The 20,564-nt window shown below is 41.3% G+C and overlaps 1 protein-coding gene across 1 annotated transcript in view; it reads left to right on the top strand.

The window, feature by feature from the left end:
* Nucleotides 1–2,644: 2,644 nt before the first annotated feature.
* Nucleotides 2,645–20,564, top strand: part of ccbe1 (collagen and calcium binding EGF domains 1) — a 42,209-nt gene continuing 24,289 nt past the window's right edge. Inside the window, exons 1-2 of the mRNA XM_028974241.1 lie at nt 2,645–2,817; nt 2,937–3,017. Of these exons, the coding sequence (XP_028830074.1) occupies nt 2,714–2,817; nt 2,937–3,017 (185 nt within the window). The 5' untranslated portion in view covers nt 2,645–2,713. The remainder of the gene's footprint in view (nt 2,818–2,936; nt 3,018–20,564) is intronic.

Here is a 20,564-nt window from a genome sequence, read left to right on the forward strand (position 1 = left end):
CTACCCAATGAACCATGTTCGCTTATTATTTTATTAACACATCCCATCAGGCTGGCAAATGCCATTTACTCTTAATCTGTCTTGGACAGTGCACCGAAATACTTGCCAAATGTCATTTTCAGCCACCATGTCTAAATGCAAATGCAACAAAAATTAAGAATATTTTCTTTGCCTTTGTTGTGGCCAAAGATTAAATAAGCCCACGCAGCCCCCAGGGTCACATCCAGACATGAAAACCCACATAACAGAAAGCAGTTTACAGTAAATCATAACCGACACAAAACGTTGTGGGATTTACTGGAAATGAATCTTTGACTGTGTTATCCCATAGAGCCCTGGGGGACTGTAGTCGGCACAGGCAAAGGGCCTGGCTCTGGGGCACGGTGCACTATGAATGGAAATTCTTTGGTGGGTGCCAAATTTAGCCCAGCTACAACTGTAGTTGTATTCCGGCTCCAGACAATCTGGCCACGGTGTTATTAAAATGCGCTGCATATTTAAAATTATAATGATATAAATCTCACAACATAGCTTGCTGAAAATACACAGGTCCAATGTGTTATTATTACCTCAAGCCCAGGAATGTATTATTTTAAATGGTGCTAAGGTGGCAGCAGTCTTGAGAATGCTTAGTAAGAATTTGGCCAAAAATATTACTACAATGAGTGAATCTAAACCAATAGGGCTCCATATAAAAGGACCTTGGAAACTTTAAGTGCCTACTGCAGGTTTCAGAGGGTTCAGTACAAAACTCTGACGCAGGTTAAATACATGTGTAACATGAAGCCACTTAGTCAATTACAGTTTTTTGGCTTCATCCCTCAGGCCCCAAGACAACTGCTTCAGTGGTTGTATACAATTTAGCTGTTTTTGACAGTGTATTAGATATTCACTGGCATGCAAAATGCTCCCTGATTGCGCTGCAACTTTTTTTCTAGCCAAAAGCCTCAGGCTGTGTCTGTGAGACCTGGCTCTTCAGACCACACTGAAGCCTGAGTGGATGTAATTATAGCCTAAGCCACATCGTGGCAGTACAGAGTTATCATTTATTTGATGCATAACTATCCAGTTTATATTAGTTTAAGAAACATCTTATACAATTGTATTTTATGATTAAAATAAATTAACATTTTTAAAAATAATAATATATTTTTTAATGGATCTTTCTACATAATACAAAGTTAGGGATCTGCAGACAGTAAAGAGATTAGCTGTTTCAAGACACCTTCCCATGCATCTAATGGCCTAAGGGTTAAAAGGCCAAATTGCTGTTGACACACAGGTCAAGGTTTGAGGGTGAAGACAGAACCTCACACACCTCTGTGATCCTTCAGTCGTAGCGCAATGTTTCTCTCCCTTTCTCACTAACTGTGTGCGCAAGTGTGTATGCAGGGATGCCTGAGTGCTTGTGTGTGGGCTGAGTTCACTAAATTTATGAAGTGGAACGTGTGGTGTGGGAGCGCAGGTGTCATCATGAAATCCCATTAAACTTTAAACAAACTTCGGGCCTAATTCTTCCCTGCAACAAGGCTTACCATGTCCAAAATATATATATTGAATATTTAAATATTAAAATGTATATAAGGTTAAACAATAGTGATACATTTCTCATAGAATCTTTGTTTAGCCAGCATTAGCAGCAATGTCAGCCCTCTTGACCATGAATACTTGATTGAGTAGGATCAGGCAGCAACATTTTCCATAGACACTCATGTGCTGCACCTCTACGCTGCATGAGGAACACATCGCCATGTAATCTCTGCCCTCTGCTAAATGGTATTAGGAGTACTCATGCACACAGTGTTCCTACCGCCAGTTGCTGCTTTTCAAAAGGCCTGACATGCCATTTTTACTCTACCAATCTCTTGTCATCTCCAACTTCTGGCTGGTCTAACTTCAGGCTGGTCTGCCTCTAAGTGCTACTCCACCTCTTCAGCTCATCCAGAACGCTGCAGCACGACTTGATTCCAACCCTCCCAAATTGTCCCACACCACTCCAGCGCTCTCTTCCCTCCACTGCCAAGGATGGGTCAGCACCCTCCAACCTCAGATCTCTTATCTCTCCACGCTCTGTACCTCGATCTCTCTGATCCTCCAGCACTGCTCGGTTGCAACTACCATCTCTCAAGGAACTAGGAAAGCATTCATCTAGACCCTTCTAACCAAAGATCTTCAAATGCAAGCTAAATACAATCCTTTTTAGTAAATACTTAGATTATATAGGACTCTTATGTATTAAAAAAAGTTGGGATTCGATTTATTCAACAAATGGTGTTTGCAGAATGGGTCCTAGTGAAGCAAATGAAGGATTTCCATTATGGATATTTTAAAGCATTTCCGTAAATCGCTCTGGATAAGCGCATGTACCAAATGCTGTAAAAGCAAGAATAAATAAGTAAGTAAGTAAATAAAAACATATCTATGCGGTACGTGCGAATGCACAGAATGCACAGATTAGTTTCGTTTTAAATAAATGAGCTTTTCCGCGTTCTGCTGGACGCGCTGCGACCTCGCATCTCGACGTGACGTGAAACGGTTAAAGCGTTCGCCACGCTGCACGCTGCACGCTGCACGGGTGGGCGGGGCCGCCAGCTTCGCAGGGGGGCGGCAGCCAATCAGCGCCGCGCGGGCGCTGCCACTTCAACCCTGCGGCGGGCGCGGACGCCGTCACACCGTCGCAGGTGCGGGAGCAGCGGCCGGCGCAGGCGGGGAAATGCGCTACACGGGCGCGGGGGCCAGTCTGCGGGTCGTCGCGGTTATGACTCTGTTTTGTCCGGCTTCGCTCTGGACCTTTCGCGAGGATGACGACGCGGACAGGTAAACGTTTTTTTTTTTTCTTTGAGCTTAGACGGAACACCGTTGTTATCTTGACGTTTTCACGAACTAATATTGCTTATTAAATCACGTTTTCCTTTATACTTTTTTTTTCCACATAGAGAGGTTTGCTCTGAAAACAAAATTGCCACAACAAATTACCCCTGCGTAAAATCCAGCGGAGAAGTCACCACATGCTACAGGTAGGTGCTGGTCCCCAATCATCATTTACTATGTGCCTCAAGTAATTAGCCTAGCATAACGAGTTTATTTTCAACAGTTGCCTCAGTACAGGTCAAAATCTTATGTGTAAAAATCAGTGTGAATGAAATTCTTTTTGGAAAGCAAATGCTGAAATTGCCAGAAAACGTATAAGTTCTCGGAATTCTGTCATTTCAGCACTTTTTGCGTTGTTTTTTGGGGGGCGGCGGGGCACACCCCCAACACTATATCAAAAAGAGAAAATAACAGACCAGATTACTGTCTTGCCTGGTGTGGCTGCATGATTGAGCTTTTGTTTCGCTTGGTCGTATTTGTTATTGACACTTGAGACAGGGTTGGGGTTTCAGTGTCCTGCCCCAGCTGTTCTGTTCAGAGAATGATGCTAACTTTATGAAATTATGTTTAATTAATAATTAATAATGTTTATAATAATGAGATTTTCACGTTTCTTTATGGTCCGTGTGGTCTGGTGCTTTGGGGCCAAAAACCAATACTGTTTGCATCAGAGAGTTGTGGGGATTTTCTTTTTACCTTTTCCACATCACCTGCTTTACCTTTAGTCCGCACGGCAAAGCCCACCAGATCGTCGATGCAGTTTAAAGCCTTCGGGAGATTATCTGCTGTTGTGACGTGACCACAGACACCCACCCCCCTTCCTTCCGGTCCTCAGACTCTGCTGGAAGCTGCAAAGTCAAGTGAAGTCAGCTTTGCTTACCAAAACACTGCACAAGGGGGTATGAATTGTTTGTTGAAGGTTAGGGATTAAGGAGTTTGGAACCTTTAATCTGGTTTCGCTGCCACAGGACAAAGCTGTACCAGATGGAGTCGTGTCACGACTGTAACTTAAGCATGCGGTGACAGGCCATTTTATTGTCATGCTTTTGCAGCCATGCAACAGGAGATGTTTAAATGATTAGTGCGATTTTAGGGTATTGTCTGCCCCCTCAACCTCTGTCTCTCAGCTCCTTAGTTCCACGGGAAGAAGAGCGAGGTGTGTTTCAGGAAGCTATGAATCGCACTCCTGCTCAGGGGCACCTCAGTCCACCTGTATTGTACATGCAGACACAGGCCAGTGGGTGTTGAAATAAAAAGCTTCTGAGCCGCTTGCCAAAAATAACGCTTGGAAGCCACGGGGGACGGTGCGCTGTGACCCGATCCACTCAAGTTTTGCTGTGACTACATGTAAAACCTGGTGTAGAAGGTCTCAGGTGGCATGCTTGTCATCACAGGCCAAACGGTGAAATACGACTGCCATACCATATACCATACCATATTTATTTATAAAGCACTTTAACACAACAAAGGAGCTAACCAACGTGGTGTACTTTAAAATAAAAAATAAGCTAAATTACCAGGAACAAAATAGACATGGACAAAAAGTTCATTAAAAATTTAGAACAAAAGAAAAACAGAATACAATAAATTAAACAAGGGGTTGAATAAAACAGAGAATTTTTAGAGAACATTTTTTAAGAGTTAAGAAAGGACTGCATCAGAAGCCTCATAAAACACTGCATAAGAACACCATACAAGAACCACGTCACACTGGGTTAAAACCAGGGTGTAAAAGTGAGTTTTTAAAAGAGATTTAAACACAGTGATTGATGGAGCCTGTCTGACACTGATTGGCAGGTCAGTCCATAGACATGGGGCGGCCACTCTAAAGGCCCTGTTGCCTCTGTGCTTGTAATGTGACTGAGGAACAGACAATAGATAATAGTGTCTGTTTGTACCAGTGAGAAATCGTGCAGTTGCATTTTGTACTAATTGTAGGCGAGCTAAAGGTGTCTGGCTGATCCCAAAATCACTGTTTCCAGATTTCATTTGGAAAGGACTGTTCTTGAGCTTGGTCAGGCCCCTCAGTTGAAAAAAGAAAAGGTTAACAATTTAAGAAAATTGTTAACCTTTGCATCCATTTTCAGAGTTGAGTCCATTTTTACCAAGGTTTGTAATCAATGATTTTTCACAAGGGGCTAGGGAAGCAAGGTCAATACGGGGGTCACCACTACCAAAAAGGATACATTCAGTATTACTCTCATTTATCAGATGCCCATATCCAGAGCGACTTACAATCAGTAGTTACAGGGACAGTCCCCCCTGGAGCAACTTAGGGTTAAGTGTCTTGCTCAGGGACACAATGGTAGTAAGTGGGATTTGAACCTTCTGGTTCATAGGTGAGTGTGTTACCCACTAGGCTACTACCAACCCTTAGGTCCATTTAGGTCCAGGAAATTTAAGGCCATCCATTCCTTGACATCAGTCAGACAGTCGAGGAGAGGTTGGATAGAACATCACTTTTTAGACTAGGGAAAGTAAACAGTCACCTGCAAAGCATTTAAAAGAAACATTGTGTTTTCAAAAAATAGCTCCAAGAGGAAGAAAGTACATTGAGAATAAAAGAGGACCCAGAATGGAGCCCTGTGGTACCCCACACGGAAGATGAGAAGGAATCATTAATATAGATGCAGAGGCTTCTATCAAACAGATATGATTTGAACCATTTTAGGGCTGGAGCCCTAATACCCACCTAATGCTCCAGCCTTGAAGCAAGAATAACATGATCAATGCTGCTGTTAAATCGAGAAGCACAAGACTCCCCACAATCATTTGCTAAGAAAATGTCAATAAAAACTCTTAACAGAGCAGATTCCATACTGTGATGTGATTTAAACTCAGACTGAAAATCTTCCAGTTTTGCATTCCTGTTTACAAAGGGCTGTAGCTGGACAAGAACAACATTTTCAAGAAGTTTAGAAAGAAAAGGTAACCTTGAAATCGGCCTAAAGCTTGATAATGCAGTTGTGTTGAGACCTTTTTTTGACAGGGGTTGAACAACAGCATGCTTAAAACTTTCGGGCACCACACCAGAGAAGAGGATACTGTTAATGATGGAGAGCGTTAATGATGCCCCAAAGTTGGGAATGCCTCTTTTAAAAGACGAGGAGGAATAGCGTCCCGAGGGTTTCATTTCAGAGTTGCTCTAAATATGAGAGAGAGACAGGTTCAAATTGGTCAAACACTGTAATATTCAGTGGTGCAATTGATTGGTGGCCAAGAGGTGGCATGATCTGGGCCCTAATGGGTTCCACTTTTTCCATAAAAAAATGTTTAATTTTCACAGGATTCAGCAGAGGCCTTTAACGGCTCAGGTTCCTGAGTGTTAAGAATGGAATTTAGTGTGTTAAAAAGTAGCCGGGGGTTATGGGATTTTGGGTTACTAGATATTAGGTTAGAATAGAATTTACCGCCCTCTGTCGGACCATTTCAAGGGAAACCTACAAGCGATCTTTTTTCCATTTTTGCTCAGCACTCCTACACTCCTGTCTGATAGCACGAGTGGTGGCATTTAACCATGGCTCAGATTTTGGCATTGACTGCAGCAAAAATGATTCCCCGCCGAGCTGAGTTTGCTATGAATGGGGTGGCCTGTTTGTGTCGTGTGGCCCGGTGTCTCGTCAACTCGCCAACTGGACGTCTGTCATAATGACATCACCATGGGGTTTTTCAGGATTGCTATTCCTGCATGCATGAGCCACAGCCAGGCCATCTGAAACAGGTTATCAATGTCAGCCAGCGTTATCGGAAGATGCTGAAAGCACAGTGTTGCGCTCTTATTGTATTTGGTCTCTATCCATTCTTTAAAGCTTATGAAACAACTAGAAACTGGCCTGGAAGCAGCAACGTTTAGAAGAATGAACTTTTCCACTGCAGCACTTCTACTTCACTTGTAGAGACTCTCTGTCTGCTTTTTGCGTTACAAAAAAAAGAATGCATTTTAATACATTTTGAGTGTTTTGGGGACAGTAACACTTCAACTCAACAGGTGCAAAACACCAGGAGACATCCCTGGAAATTAAAATTAAAATAAATTAGACAAACATTTTTTTACTTCTTTCTTAGCCGATGGACTTGAGTTCTGTGTAAATTATAACATGATCTTTATATTCTTCACATTTGAAACCTTTCCTTGTTTGGTTTATTTTGAGATTTGGTTTATCAGTGGATCATTATGTTAAACAAGGCGTGTCTTCCAGACCTGTACAAAGACAAAGAATTTCTGTTCGACATTAGGAAGTATTTAAATAGATAGCAGGCTATTAAATTGTTCAGTATTAGGTTTTATTGCAGCACAGCATCATGTCCTTTGAAGCTGGTGATAGTCGATAATACTGTACTGCTCATGAACCGCACATTTATTTTCACCCCTTAAACACCAGCGTCCGCGAGACGGTGATTTACTCTGTCTAGAGCCGCGCGCCAGACTTGAGCCAACCGAGCATTTACCGCACCGCAGCCGTCATGTACAATTGATATGTGGCGTGCGTAACTGTTGCTTTTGTTTTTCCTCCAGATGCTTTCTGGTGGTCTCCGACGGTTTTGTTTTGTTGTGAACTCTCTCTCCCCGCTCTCCCCCTAGCTCGACTCCCCTTCGCTCCATGGCTCTCGCAATGCCCGGAACATTCCAGGATGCGGCCGTTTACTCAAAAAGGACTAAAGGCCAGGATATCACTCCTCAGCCCGAGCATCGGGGATGGAGAGCCCCCACGTGCTGGTCGTCTGCCCACAAATACATGTTTATCTCCTCCAGAGGCATTTTCATTATCTGTGCAAATGGACAAATGGTGGAGCCGCAGAGCTTTGAAGGGTGTTTGTGCTCGACGGTGCATTTGACATGTTGTTGTTGGATGCAGAACACTCCTCTGGACATTTCCACACAGGTGGAAGTGTTAACAAAGAGACTTCCAGGAGTCAGGAGGCATGATGTATTATAATTAAATTTACATTTTCCATTTTAAACTCATTTCCTTCCCATTTGTTGAAGCCTCCTTCCAGAAAAAAGCTCTCCTGGTCCAAAAGCATGCGCACTATTTTCACAGAAAAAAAATGTGGCAGATTTATAGTTTGCTCCGTTAGCCAAGAGCGAGGGGACGTTTGACTCCCCTGGACCATTAAAAGTGCTGCGTTATGTAAAGCCACCCCTCGTCCCAGAAGCTGCAGTAGGTGATGAATCAGGAACTGCGCTGCACTAACAGGAGATGACAGAGCCGTTTTGCATCTTCTCTGGTTCAGCAAATCAGTTTCCTGTCTCGGTGTGGTGCTGTGTTCATGTGGCTTTGCTCTTTGTGACTGGGAGCTCAGAACTGGAATCATTATTGCTTTATCATCTATCGGTTTGATATCGGATTTTACTTACCAATATCCATGTCTTGAAGTCATTATGAGAGACAGGGTGATAAATATGGATCCCAGCTGCTGATCTCATAAAGTCCAATAGAACACAGGCCTAATTAGCCAGTGTCTGAATGCTGTGGAAGGAATTTGGTGCATTGTGGGGAACAGAATGGCCACATGCTTTACTTATTTGCAGTAGATTCATTGCTTTCTTGAATGTTTCAGTTTTCTGCCAGTGGAACTCCTCCAATTGAGAATGAGAAATATCAAACGCAGAAAAAAAAAACTCGTGGAAATCTTCGTTGTGTCATTAAGTGAGTCAGCAGAACACATTAGGTAATTCTCTGTGACTTTATACCCTTTACAGACACTGTCCAGGTGTTCTTCATTACAAAAGACCTTATCATTAACTAACCGCTTGATATATGTTTCTAAAAAATGCTGTCACCCAAAACACTCAGACCAGCCGCTGGAATTTTCTGGAGTTGAGCAATGGATTGTTTTCTGCTGCTGTGCGCTCCATTTTTTTTTAAATGTAACAGAAACAAATGATCTGCTGTGTGTCTAAGAGTCTGTGCCTAAGGCTTGTAAAACATGGCCAGGGCAGCATTTAATGTTTAGCGAAGTAATGGCCTTTAGATAGTAGTTATTCTGGCCTCTGTGTGTGGACATATATAACTGTCCTAAGTCACAGGAAAACGAAGGCTCCGTATGTTTCAGCCGCGCAGAAGACTCAACATCATGTCACCATGACTGGAATTAATTTAGAGACAGGATCTCTTGTTCACTCTCACCAGAATGGTATTTACTGTGTTTGGTGCTCTGCTGTCCCTTACTTCTTTTTAAGAAGTTAATGGACGCCCATCAAAGGACACGGGGGGGTTTCCTGTTTTTTAGAAGGAGATGAAGAATTTGTTGCTGAATATGTTTATGCTGCACAAGGATGAAATCAGATGTGTTTTTAGAAGTTGGCTCAAACCTGTCCATAGCAGATTATTGATCAGGAAGGCCAGAATTTTAGTCAGGAAAATGGAATAAAGTCAAAAATGTATTCTCCAAACCCTTGACAGCCCGAGTCAAACCAGGAGAGCTCATCAAATTTAGTATCAAGGATTCTGCAATAAAAATTACTTTAGCAATCCAATATTGCAAAATTTGATTATTATTTCATACAGATGATTGTCCAGTACATATTACCAATTCCAATCCAAAAATATTGACTGAGCAGCATAATTAAGAATATAGACAGAAAGACAGGCACACAGACACACACACACACACTGACTGACCTCAAGCTGTGTGCAGTTCTGAAGTAATCATACAGACTTCTGTGCAAGTTTGTATGATTATCTATAAAACAAACTATTTTAGATGTATAGACATCTTGGACACTGTTCATCTGTTCATTTTTGTTCAGTTTTTAACTACTGCTGAGTCCAAAAAAATTGTTTAGTTAAACCAAAGAACTTTGACAATAACAATGAAGCTAATCACATCAATTATGCATTCTTTTTTAAAAAAAATGTTGTCAGTGACTGAGAGTGAGAAGTGTGTAGAAAACGTGGCAGGGAAGATACTAGGGCTGCACGATTTGGGGAAAAAGACATTGCGATTATTGAGATCAATATTGCGATATGCGATTGCAATATGATAAAGGACACTTGCTTGTATATCAATGAAAAGTCGCATACTAATAGTGAAATGTTTAATTTCAAAGTGAAACATACAAATTACTTAACAACCTGAAATGCCCAGTGCTTTCAAAATACAATATTCTACAAAATTAAATAAATCACAAAAAACATTTTACATTACTGTCGAACGACAAATCCTGGTAAGGCTAAACAACTGTTTTGATTATATTTGGCCATTATAAAATCCTGTATTATAGTTCTTAATTTTAACCAAAACGTTGTTTGGAGGCTGACTTGAACACAGGGATGCATAACTTTGCTAACTTAGCCTAGCTAGTTAAACTGAGGTGAATTTACATTTACATTTACAGCATTTATCAGACGCCCTTATCCAGAGCGACTTACAATCAGTAATTACAGGGACAGTCACCCTGGAGCAACTTAGGGTTAAGTGTCTTGCTCAGGGACACAATGGTAGTAAGTGGGATTTGAACCCGAGTCTTCTGGTTCATAGGCGAGTGTGTTACCCACTAGGCTACTACCACCCTATTTCTTTAAGAAACCTTCAAAGTTTGAGAAAAGTTAACTAAACAGCTAAGAACAGTCTAAATAGTTAATGCCTACGTTTAGCCAAAACGTTGTTTGGAGCCTGACTTGAACACAGGAATGCATAGCTTCGTTAGCTTAGCCTTGCTTAGCTAAGGTTAAGACTTATAAAACGGGATTTTATAATGGCCAAATATATTCAAAACAATTGTCCAGCCTTACCTATGAAATGTAATCCCCCGGGATTTGGTTTGGAGCGTACAGCGGTTTGTACAGCCCCAAGCAGCACAAGAGTGAGTCATTTTTATGCACTTCTCTCCATAGACATGTATATGCTTCACTGCGTTCGCGCTCTCCCCAGAATTTTTTATGTATTTTTTTGGTGGGGCAGTGGTGGCCTAGCGGTTAAGGAAGCGGCCCCGTAATCAGAAGGTTGCCTGTTCGAATCCCTATCCACCAAGGTGCCACTGAGGTGCCTCGGAGCAAAGCACCGTCCCCACACACTGCTCCCCCGGTCACCTGTCATGGCTGCCCACTGCTCACCAAGGGTGATTGTTAAAAGCAGAGGAGACATTTCGTTGTGTCACCATGTGCTGTGCTGCAGTGTTTCACAATCACTTCACTTTCACTTAGATTTTTGAGTAAGGCCCTTTATTATGGTGACTAAGATAGCTTTCACATGTATCCTTTGTAAGTGTAGTTAGATGCTCCTCTAATGATGGGTTATATTTGAACCCTTTCTTCACAGCACAAGTGGAGCTCCTGAGTTCCTTTGCCCCGCCACCCCCCGCCACCCCAGTTCTCTAGTTACCGCGATTTATTCACTTGGACGTTTGACCTAAAGGATAAAATGATGGGGCTTTGGGTCTTCTTGTCTGACTTCAGTCAGAGATAACTGGTGCATCCTACACATCCTTAATGTCATCAGAGGACAGAAGGCTCCTGACGGGTTAACTCACAACCTTACACTTTGTTAATCATCCCTGGTGCCTCAATTTGTTCATGTTCCCCCACAAAACACACGTCAGACCAAAGTCCCTCCTCACAGATAACCGAAGGCCGGAGATGGGCAAGCTGTTGGACGTTCATTACGCTGCTGTAAGGTATACCCAGTTTGTTGTTGGCTGAGAACTGCAGACAGCCCTCTGATTCTTTCCAAAAGGGATCTCTTTTGGGCAGTTGGCGTCGACTTAACAGCTTGTGCTGTAAAGCTTGCCTGGATTCATCCGACATGAACTTTACCTCACCTCAGTGTTTCCGGAACCTTTACATTCACTCTGCCTGTTATTAATTAGCTGCAAGTGCAAGAATATGTTTTTAATGGAGAACCTCATTGCCATTGCAAGGCGCAGCTGTGCTGAGGGGAGAGATGTTCACGCTGTAGCTTTGTGTTTTCGTTGGTCCAGCGTGCAGCGTCTTTCTGCAGCATTCCAGTTTTCACACATTAGAGTAAATCACCCCAGCATCTCCATCCTCGCGAGTGGCTGTAATAAGCGCAGCCCCAGGCCACATGTTAGAGGGCAGCTAAATAATTTGCCTGATATTGACTGTTGAATTTTTGTATGCTAAGAATATTGCACCAATAAATTGGCTACAGGGGTGGGACAGGCATGTCCAATAACCTGCCTCCTTAATTCTTTGTTCTGGATTCAGCACAAAAATAAAATAAATAGAGAAATTAGGCATTTGGATATTTTTTTTTGTATTCCAATGTAGGCACTATGATAATAATTCAAATTGATTTGTCAAATTGTTTTTCCATCTGTTTCAATATGCATTAACTTTTACATGTCAGGGTACAACTTTTTACATTCACAGAATGTATGTTTTTTTCTCTTTCTATTGCTTCTAACTGGACGTCAACTTATAATTACCAATGACTCTGAGGAAACAGAGTTTGCACAAGTTTAAGAAATGTGCAGCCAGAAATGTGAATCAAATGTAACAATCTGTGTGAGCCGCTACTCATTTCTTGACATCTAACGAAAATCTGGAATGTTGTGCGCTTGTGGTACTCTACAACGCTGACAAACTAAACTGATAAATGTCTGACACATCCATTTAGTCATATAAGTCATAGCGGGTCTGTGCTGTGCTAACGTTGTGCAATTTAACTGTTTTCACAATTTTCAAAGATTTATAGTCCTCTGATTTCAGTAAATTAATTATTAGGAAAAAGAAACATTCTAACTCTATTAATGAAAAAAACAGTTTGTAGATGTTGAGTCATATTTTAGCACAGATCAAAGATTAGACAATTTTTACTGACATTTTCGCAAAATTTCGCTAAATCGTGGCTTGGTCATGTTACTGTCATGCCAAGGTCAATGGATGTTAATGGCTGAGACTGGTGCTTGCGTAACGTAAAATTCCTTCTCATTTTACTTTCTTGGTTTGTATTTCAACACAACAAAAAGCAGACGTTAGTGGAGGGGGAAAAAAGACCTTCAGCACAGTAAGGAAATCAACCTGTTTAATCACACATAATTGTGCCGAGTTGAGCAACTGCCATTCCTGTCAATACCTGCCGCTACTCGCTGGAGAGGATATTAGATTTTGTTTTGCCAAGTAGATTGTGTTAAACAGACCCCATAGCTTTTGCTCACAATTAACTCACAGCTAACTGTTAAAAGTGGTTTATGAGTTGAAAGATTAAGGGAGTTAAGGAGTGGTAGTGGTATATTATTTATTAATTAAACATTTTTTAAAAATGTAATCCCAATTAGATTTTTGAGATATGAGTTTGCTATAATGCATATTTAAAACTGTGACAGAGACCAGGGATGAACGTGAAGTGATTGTCATTGTGATACACTGCAGCACAGCACACGGTGACACAACGAAATGTGTCCTCTGCTTTTAACCATCACCCTTGGTGAGCAGTGGGCAGCCATGACGGGCGCCCAGGGAGCACTGTGTGGGAACGGTGCTTTATTCAGTGATACCTTAGTGGCACCTTGGCTGTTCGGGACTCAAACCGGCAACCTTATGATTACAGGTCCATTTCCTTACCGTCTAGGCCAACCACAAACCACTGATCATTCACTGTACTATACACTACTAAACGAATGTGGCATGTGCAGCTCTTGGCTCTGAACCCCATTATTCTCTATGGCTTGAATGGCAGCCTTATGTGTGGGGGACTTATGTGTCAGCATTCCATTCCATTCGGCTGCATTCGCCATTCGCTCGGTCCTGTTCTCCCTACCACGTCGTCGCTGCAGCTGCCTCTCTTCTGCCTGCATCCCCAACGCCCCAGGCGGTCACCAACCCTCCAGTGTCTCCCTCACTGACTGTCTCCAACCAACCCAGCATGTCATCCCGATGCTGCCTGGGGTTGCCAAATCGCAGTTGTTGTGATTTGTAAAATTGCATTTATTCAAAATGTGATTTCAGGTCGATTTCGATATATTGTTCAGCCATAATCTGAATCAAGTCTAAAACTCATTCACTCTCTGTCTCCATCTTTATGTAGGGACTCTCTCTATCTGCTACAGACCTAGATTGACATTACCTTGTGACAATTAGTGATTTTTACACCTAGAAGGCATACTTGATGCTTGATTGTACTTGTGTTGCAGTGTTAGATGCCTGACCATTACTGCAGAGTGTCACATAAATATACACACATCTGTGGTTTTTATTGCTGAGCCAGGAGCGATGTGAGTAGGCATGCCAGTCAATTTAATAGCACGTCCTGTTCCAGACAGTAAACTCTTGCCTGGCTCACTTTCTGCAGTGCCTAAATGCATCGGGGCTTATCAGTCACACCAATGCCATCTTAGTGATGACGGGCTCCTGACTTCATGGGCTTTTTTTCAGCTGCTTAGGCCAAATGGCACCTTTTCATGAGCTAAATCTGCCTCAGATTACTGCTCTTTGCACAAGTTTGGATATGTTAGCTCCAGCTGTTTCACACGTAAGCTTTTCAGAAAGATGCTAAAAGTGTGATTAAAGTTATCTGCCTGTCTCAATGCTTTTATTGTATTGGATTTTAAGAGAATGAGTGATCGGTACTGTGAATCAGAGACAGATAGAGATAATGTTGAACTTGGAACTTGCCAAAATCAATAAATAGATAGTCAGGTTCAGACATAGTAAATGGTACTGAAAATACCTGAAGGAAAGGCTGAAGGACTATACTATGCTGATTTAATTTTTTTTTTTAATTGTCTCTACCAACCACATAATCAGAATTAACTGCTACAAATACATTTTATATAAAAGGGGTAAAATATTATTACTGCATTACTCCATTGATGTCTTCCTCATCTGTAATAGGTCCTCCATGTGCTGTTCAAGTGAAAAAATTGGTTCTTAGTATATATATTTAATTTAAATATATATAAAAATGTATATTTTGCACAAAATTGCAGAAATAATGCTCTCCCGTGGAACGGCGGATGGGTCGTAAGAGTATGAACACCACCAGCGATGAAACTGAGCACATTATTTACTCTCTATCACCCCTTACCCCCACCTCACACTGACACAAACACAGCCCATCCCAGACTGAATACACCCAGGTAGGTACTGTGTCTTCCCTACAGGATAAACAGAATGATGACTTGTGTGTTTTTGAAATAACATGCTGGACCTAAAAAAAGCATTTGAAATAATAGGTTCAATAACCGGTTTTATGCAACCAAATGTTTAGCCTTTTCATGGAGTAAATCTGGGGTATAATGTGCATTTAGGTAGGTGCAGACTACAGAACATTTTTCTCAGATGAACCAACATGAAAATTTAATATTCCTAAAATATTCCTAAAATTATATTTATTGCCTTCATTTCCACTAATCTTTTTTTGACAAATAAAAAGCCAGCCAACAAACAGAGCATAGAATGTAAATAGAACTGTAAAAGTAAAATTCCTGTTAAATGGCTTCAGAGCCATAGTGTTTATTCCTGTTACTGTTCACTGCATTTCACTCACTCTCTACATATATTAAGGTTGTTTTTTTTACATACTCTGCAGCAATTTTAACCCTTAATATATTCTCCCATTAGCACAAAAAAAACTATAATTTATCAGTCCTTCAGGACCTTAACCAGCCACAAGGAAATGTTGCCCTGCACCATTAAGCACAGACATACCAATCATTCTCTATTGCAAACATATGGCCATTCAACATTAATAAAACGTTGAGCAGAACGTTGAGTTCTAGTGCTCTCTGCCATCTCTGACAATGGGGACATACTCCCCATTGTAATTTTGGGAGGCGTGCTATTGAATTTTGATATTTAGACCCTTCTACTGTCTTAATTATGAATTTTACACAAAGGATTATGTGTCATGCCTGTTGCTCAAGCCTAATGCCCTCATCTTGTTCAGGTCACATTTTGTCTCAGTTATCTTTAGTATTTCCACAGCGTGATTCCCAGAGGATCCATCTCCAGAGTGTCTATTTTTACATTTTGCATGCTCAAGGAGTGAATTATTTAATTAAATTCCACTAAACTACAAGCCATTACTTGCGATTTTTATTCATTCACATTTTATTTTAGTCTTTTTTGGTATAATTCCTTATGCTAGTTTAAAGGTCAGCAGTCAGTAATCTGGTATGTGAACCATGTTCGACAGACCAGGGGTCAGTGAGACATTTTTGGCAGATTGCGATGCATTTTAAACATTTCCCCGGATGTCTGTGTGTTTCCAGGCATATTCCTTGGTGTTGCGCTCTAAGGGCACTTGTAGTAACCCGTTCTTTTTTTTTTTTTAAATTTGTTCTCTCTTTGGCCCGGGGCCAGTGCAGTATGGTTCGAGTTAGAAGTGTAAGATGCAGAAAGAGAGAGTGAATGAGGGGGGGTGAGAGGGAGGATGTCTCCGACATGGACCCTGCATAACAGCTTATGGACAGACACGCTCTGTGTAATTTCCTGGCTTGTCAGGGAGCGGGACGGCAGGCGCTGAATTTTAGGCAAAGTCCATTTCTGCGGATCTGCAAGTAACACTCACGTCTTCCTCCCGTTATGGTGTATTAGTGCCAGACGTCAGGCCAGGTCCCTGACTTTTCAGCACAGAGATCACAGAGAGAATTTTTTTTTTTGCAAAACTGGTCAGTTGTTTTTCCTTCCATCTCAAGAGAACAGAAGGTTTAAAACAAATCCTTCTGGAGACCACCGTCCACATCTTGTCTGAATTCACTTTAATTGCAGAACATGTTTGTGGGCTTGAAAGATAGCTGGCCATATTTAGATTGAAGCGATAGAGAAATTGGAAAATTCTACGCGAACGAGAGGGAGAAACTGACTGACGCACGCTGAAGTGTTCTACCCGAGGGAAGAGACACCAGATAATCTTAACTCCAGCTATGTGCAATATAGGAGGTCTCCTCTTTAATTGCATTGACATCAGCTCTATTTGACCATAACAAATAATCTTTGTTGAGGATTAATACATTTATGCCACAAAGGGAATCACACCCATGGCAAAAAAAAAGGACCTCACAACTACATGCAAATCCACAACAGACTGCCCAACCTGGAACTGCACCCACAAATCCACAATGGACACAAATGTAATTATGTCATCAGCCTTTATGTCTGTTTTCACCGTGTGTAGAATGGCATGAACAACACCCGGAGTGTGGGAAGTCCCCCGAATGCTGTTTCCTGCCCTAGCCCCCCACACGAAAACGTCTACGAAGAGTTGCCGTTGGATGACCGCAGGCGATTTTACTTGACAACTGATGTAACTTTTAAACAATTGGCCGTGCTTCAGCAATATAATGTATGTGTTAAAACATGGGAAATGACAATGGGCCGCCTCGTGGATTTAAATGTAGCCGAGCTTTCAAGTTCTCTGTATGGACCTCTGTTTGTTTTGGATCCAGGAATGTTTCTTGGGAAATTGTATAGAATTTGTTTCCACCCTTAGAATAATGTGGTCTTGGCTCCAGTGGGTTATTATATGTGGGCCTACCTACTGAGAATCAGATGATGGTTATAGTTGTTTTTCTTGTCATATCAGGATTCAGTTTGAGAGTTAAAAAAAGCATGTAATTCAAACATAAGCTGATTAATGTAAAACTGAATACAATTTGATCTTACAGTAAAATTGCAGAACAAACAAACTTATTCTTTGGAAGTTCTTGGGTAGGTGAAGTTGCCAGAATATTAAATTTTTTTCATCAGCATCAACGCATGTGTATGGAGGTTCTTAGGAAACCTCCATACACATGGAGTGGGCAAGTTTGAGAGCTGTGGGCAAGTTTGAGAGCTGTTAATCTGAGTGACAGAAATAATTACACACTGTTATCAGAATACACACTGTTTTCTGTTATATTTATTCAAAAAAACAACAAATTCAATATGACAAATCATATTTAATCATTGTTGAACACAGTGCTTTGGCATTTACTGTTTTCTTTTGTAAAAGAACATTATTTACATAATTCTTTGCATGAAATGCACATAATATCTTACAACATTACACATTCTACATGTTTGAAAAATAAACGTGCTTCACATTTTAAATAAACGTAATATGTTGTCTTGGGTGGCACAGGTGGACTGGGGCAGCATACAGATATCGTTGTTGCAAAAGGGGGCAGGCAAACTCAAGGTCGTGGTCAAAAGTGCTACAAAGGGCTAGCGTTTCTGAGAACATAATTCTCCAAAGAGCGGGCAGCGTCCCCACTGGCCACTTTTATTCTGGACGCAGACCCCCTCACTTCCCCTTCCGGGTCGCTGTCTCCCCGGCTGATCTTGCTCCATCTGGTGGGCTGGAGGTGGTACGTCGGCCATGACAAAATGAGGAATCCTGGAATACAAAAAAAGTTGCATAATGAACTGGAACCATGTTAATAAAATAATGTTTTGAATTAGCTGATCTGTTTGCATGACCAAGTGTTTGCTGAACTGCACAGAGTTTGCTGAGTTTGTGTGGAACCGATCGGGCAAGTGGTAAGGATCCTGCACTGACAGCCTCTTTGCCATAGCTGACCGCCTCAGCCGGAAACATTATTATTTTGTAATAAGAAAGATGTCAGATATTACCATTTAAATAGCTCAAGAAAACAAGATGGAAAAAAGTTGAGTGCAGTTTGTGCATTTTCAACAGTTACTTTAGTGAGTGCAGCTAGAGGTTCATTCTGTATATCTGCATTTGTTTAATAGGGTTTTAGTCCACCATCCTGCAAGTCACTGAAGGCCAAAAAGGCAGAAGAATCCAGGAGTCGGTGGAAACTTGGCCCCAGATTTTTCTCTCGCGCATCCTGCTGTGTCGGGAAAAATATATGTCTATCTCTCTGTCTCTGGTCATTTTACATCAAAATAGGCTCCAGTGATGTATGCCTGCCTTTTATAGAAACTTGGAAATGATGCAGAACAATATTAGATTATATTTCAATGGTCTGGTCAAATAACAGAATAAGTCTGTATAATCAACCCGTCTGAAAGTGTTTGTTTTCTACAGAACATTGATATAGATGGGTATAGATTATTTATTACCATAAGTAAAAAGGCTTCCTTGTTTGCTTGTTTTTCTAACTCTGAATGGTTTCTGTACTTTCTGTTGTGAACTGTTATGTCTGTGGTGGACGACGTCCTTTTGACAGCCAGCCTGTGGAGGTAGATCCCCTTTCAGAATAATGTATGCATTGCGTGCTGTCTGTATTAGTTACATATAAATGGAGCAGTCCCCTGAGGTACAACTGTATTAATGGTCTTTGTTAATAGTATTTTCAAATAATGCTCCTTGTGTAGTAAGTCCAGAATTTTGCCTTCTGAAATCAATCAGGGGTCCTCTGTGAAAGCGTCGTAATGATACGTCTGGTTTCCATCTCATGGCGGCATCAATAGTGATATTTTTAGCAGGGCAGATGAGATGGTCCAACCACAGATTTCAAGAAATGACAGAATAAAGGGGAAAGCATTAAGGTATCCAAGTATTTTTCTGAAGTCCTGCAGTTTATAAGTTATGGCTTCCTGTAAACGCACTCCCTCTAGGCTTTGTGTTTTGGAGACAAAACAAAAGTGTTTTTCCGACTGAAATTCTTCTTGTTGGAACACCTCGGCCACGATCCTGGCTTTAAGTGTCAATGTGAGTAGTCTGAATAGTTTTTTTTTTTTAAGTTCTTAGGATACGATGACCACTTATATATTTACGTAAGTGAGTCACATTTTGACACGTAAGCTGTTGCAGATTTCAGATAGATGACATAGACTGAATTATATTAACAGAATATCCAAACATAACATGCTCCTATCATAACACATCGTGGTCCTGACCCTTTTGGAAAGGTTAACTGCTGTTCTGGTTGTGGAAAAACTCTGGAGTTCTGCTGTGCTCCTCAAGGCGAGCTTCAGACGACAATAATCCAGAAATTGTTCACTGTACTTTATATATAGTACTGTGTTCTTGGTAGGTCATGGTCTGTGGTGTTTTTTGTTTTTAATAGATGCTGTAGAGTTCTGGTCCCATCATTAATATGTTCAGGTTACAGAAATAAACAGACAGAAACAAGAAAGTTATCCAGTTATCTGGACCCAGAGTGTCATTTTTTGTCACCTAAATGACAAGGTTTTAAAATGGGAAGAGCCTTTCCTGATTATTATTTTTTTATTCATACTTTATTCATCGCAAAGGAAATTGCTTCTCTGCTTTTAACCCATCACCCCTGGTGAGCAGTGGGCAGCCATGACAGGCACCCGGGGAGCACTGTGTGGGGATGGTGCTTGTGCTCAGTAGCACTTTGACGGATCGGGATTCGAACCCGCAACCTTCTAATTACTGGGCCGCTTCCTTAACCACTAGGCCACCACTGCCCTAATAGTCAGCTATCACACACTGTACTTTCTGATTCAGGGTTATTTCAAGCTGCTTCTGATGGCACGGCACACAAATGTGTTTGTGTTTCACTGAGATGAAATAAAAATGAAATAATGAAATGAAGTGCAAAAAGTGTTTTAAAAAGTGAACTTGATTATCATCTACGCCTGATGATCTGTTTGCTGCTGCCTGTTTCTAATGACATAGTTCTCAAGATCGGTCTGGGTCTTGAGACCATTTTTTCATGGTCTCGGTGCAATTTGTTTTGGTCTCATCTTGGTCTTGGACACAGCGGTCTCGATGGGATGGGGAAAAAAAAGTGCATCCTCACAGAACAGTATACTTATTAATTCCGTACATAAATTCAAATGCAGCCAGTCAGATGTATCTATTTTAAAAAC

The sequence above is a fragment of the Denticeps clupeoides genome, chromosome 3 (assembly GCF_900700375.1).
Source record: "Denticeps clupeoides chromosome 3, fDenClu1.1, whole genome shotgun sequence".
Classification (NCBI taxonomy): domain Eukaryota; kingdom Metazoa; phylum Chordata; class Actinopteri; order Clupeiformes; family Denticipitidae; genus Denticeps; species Denticeps clupeoides.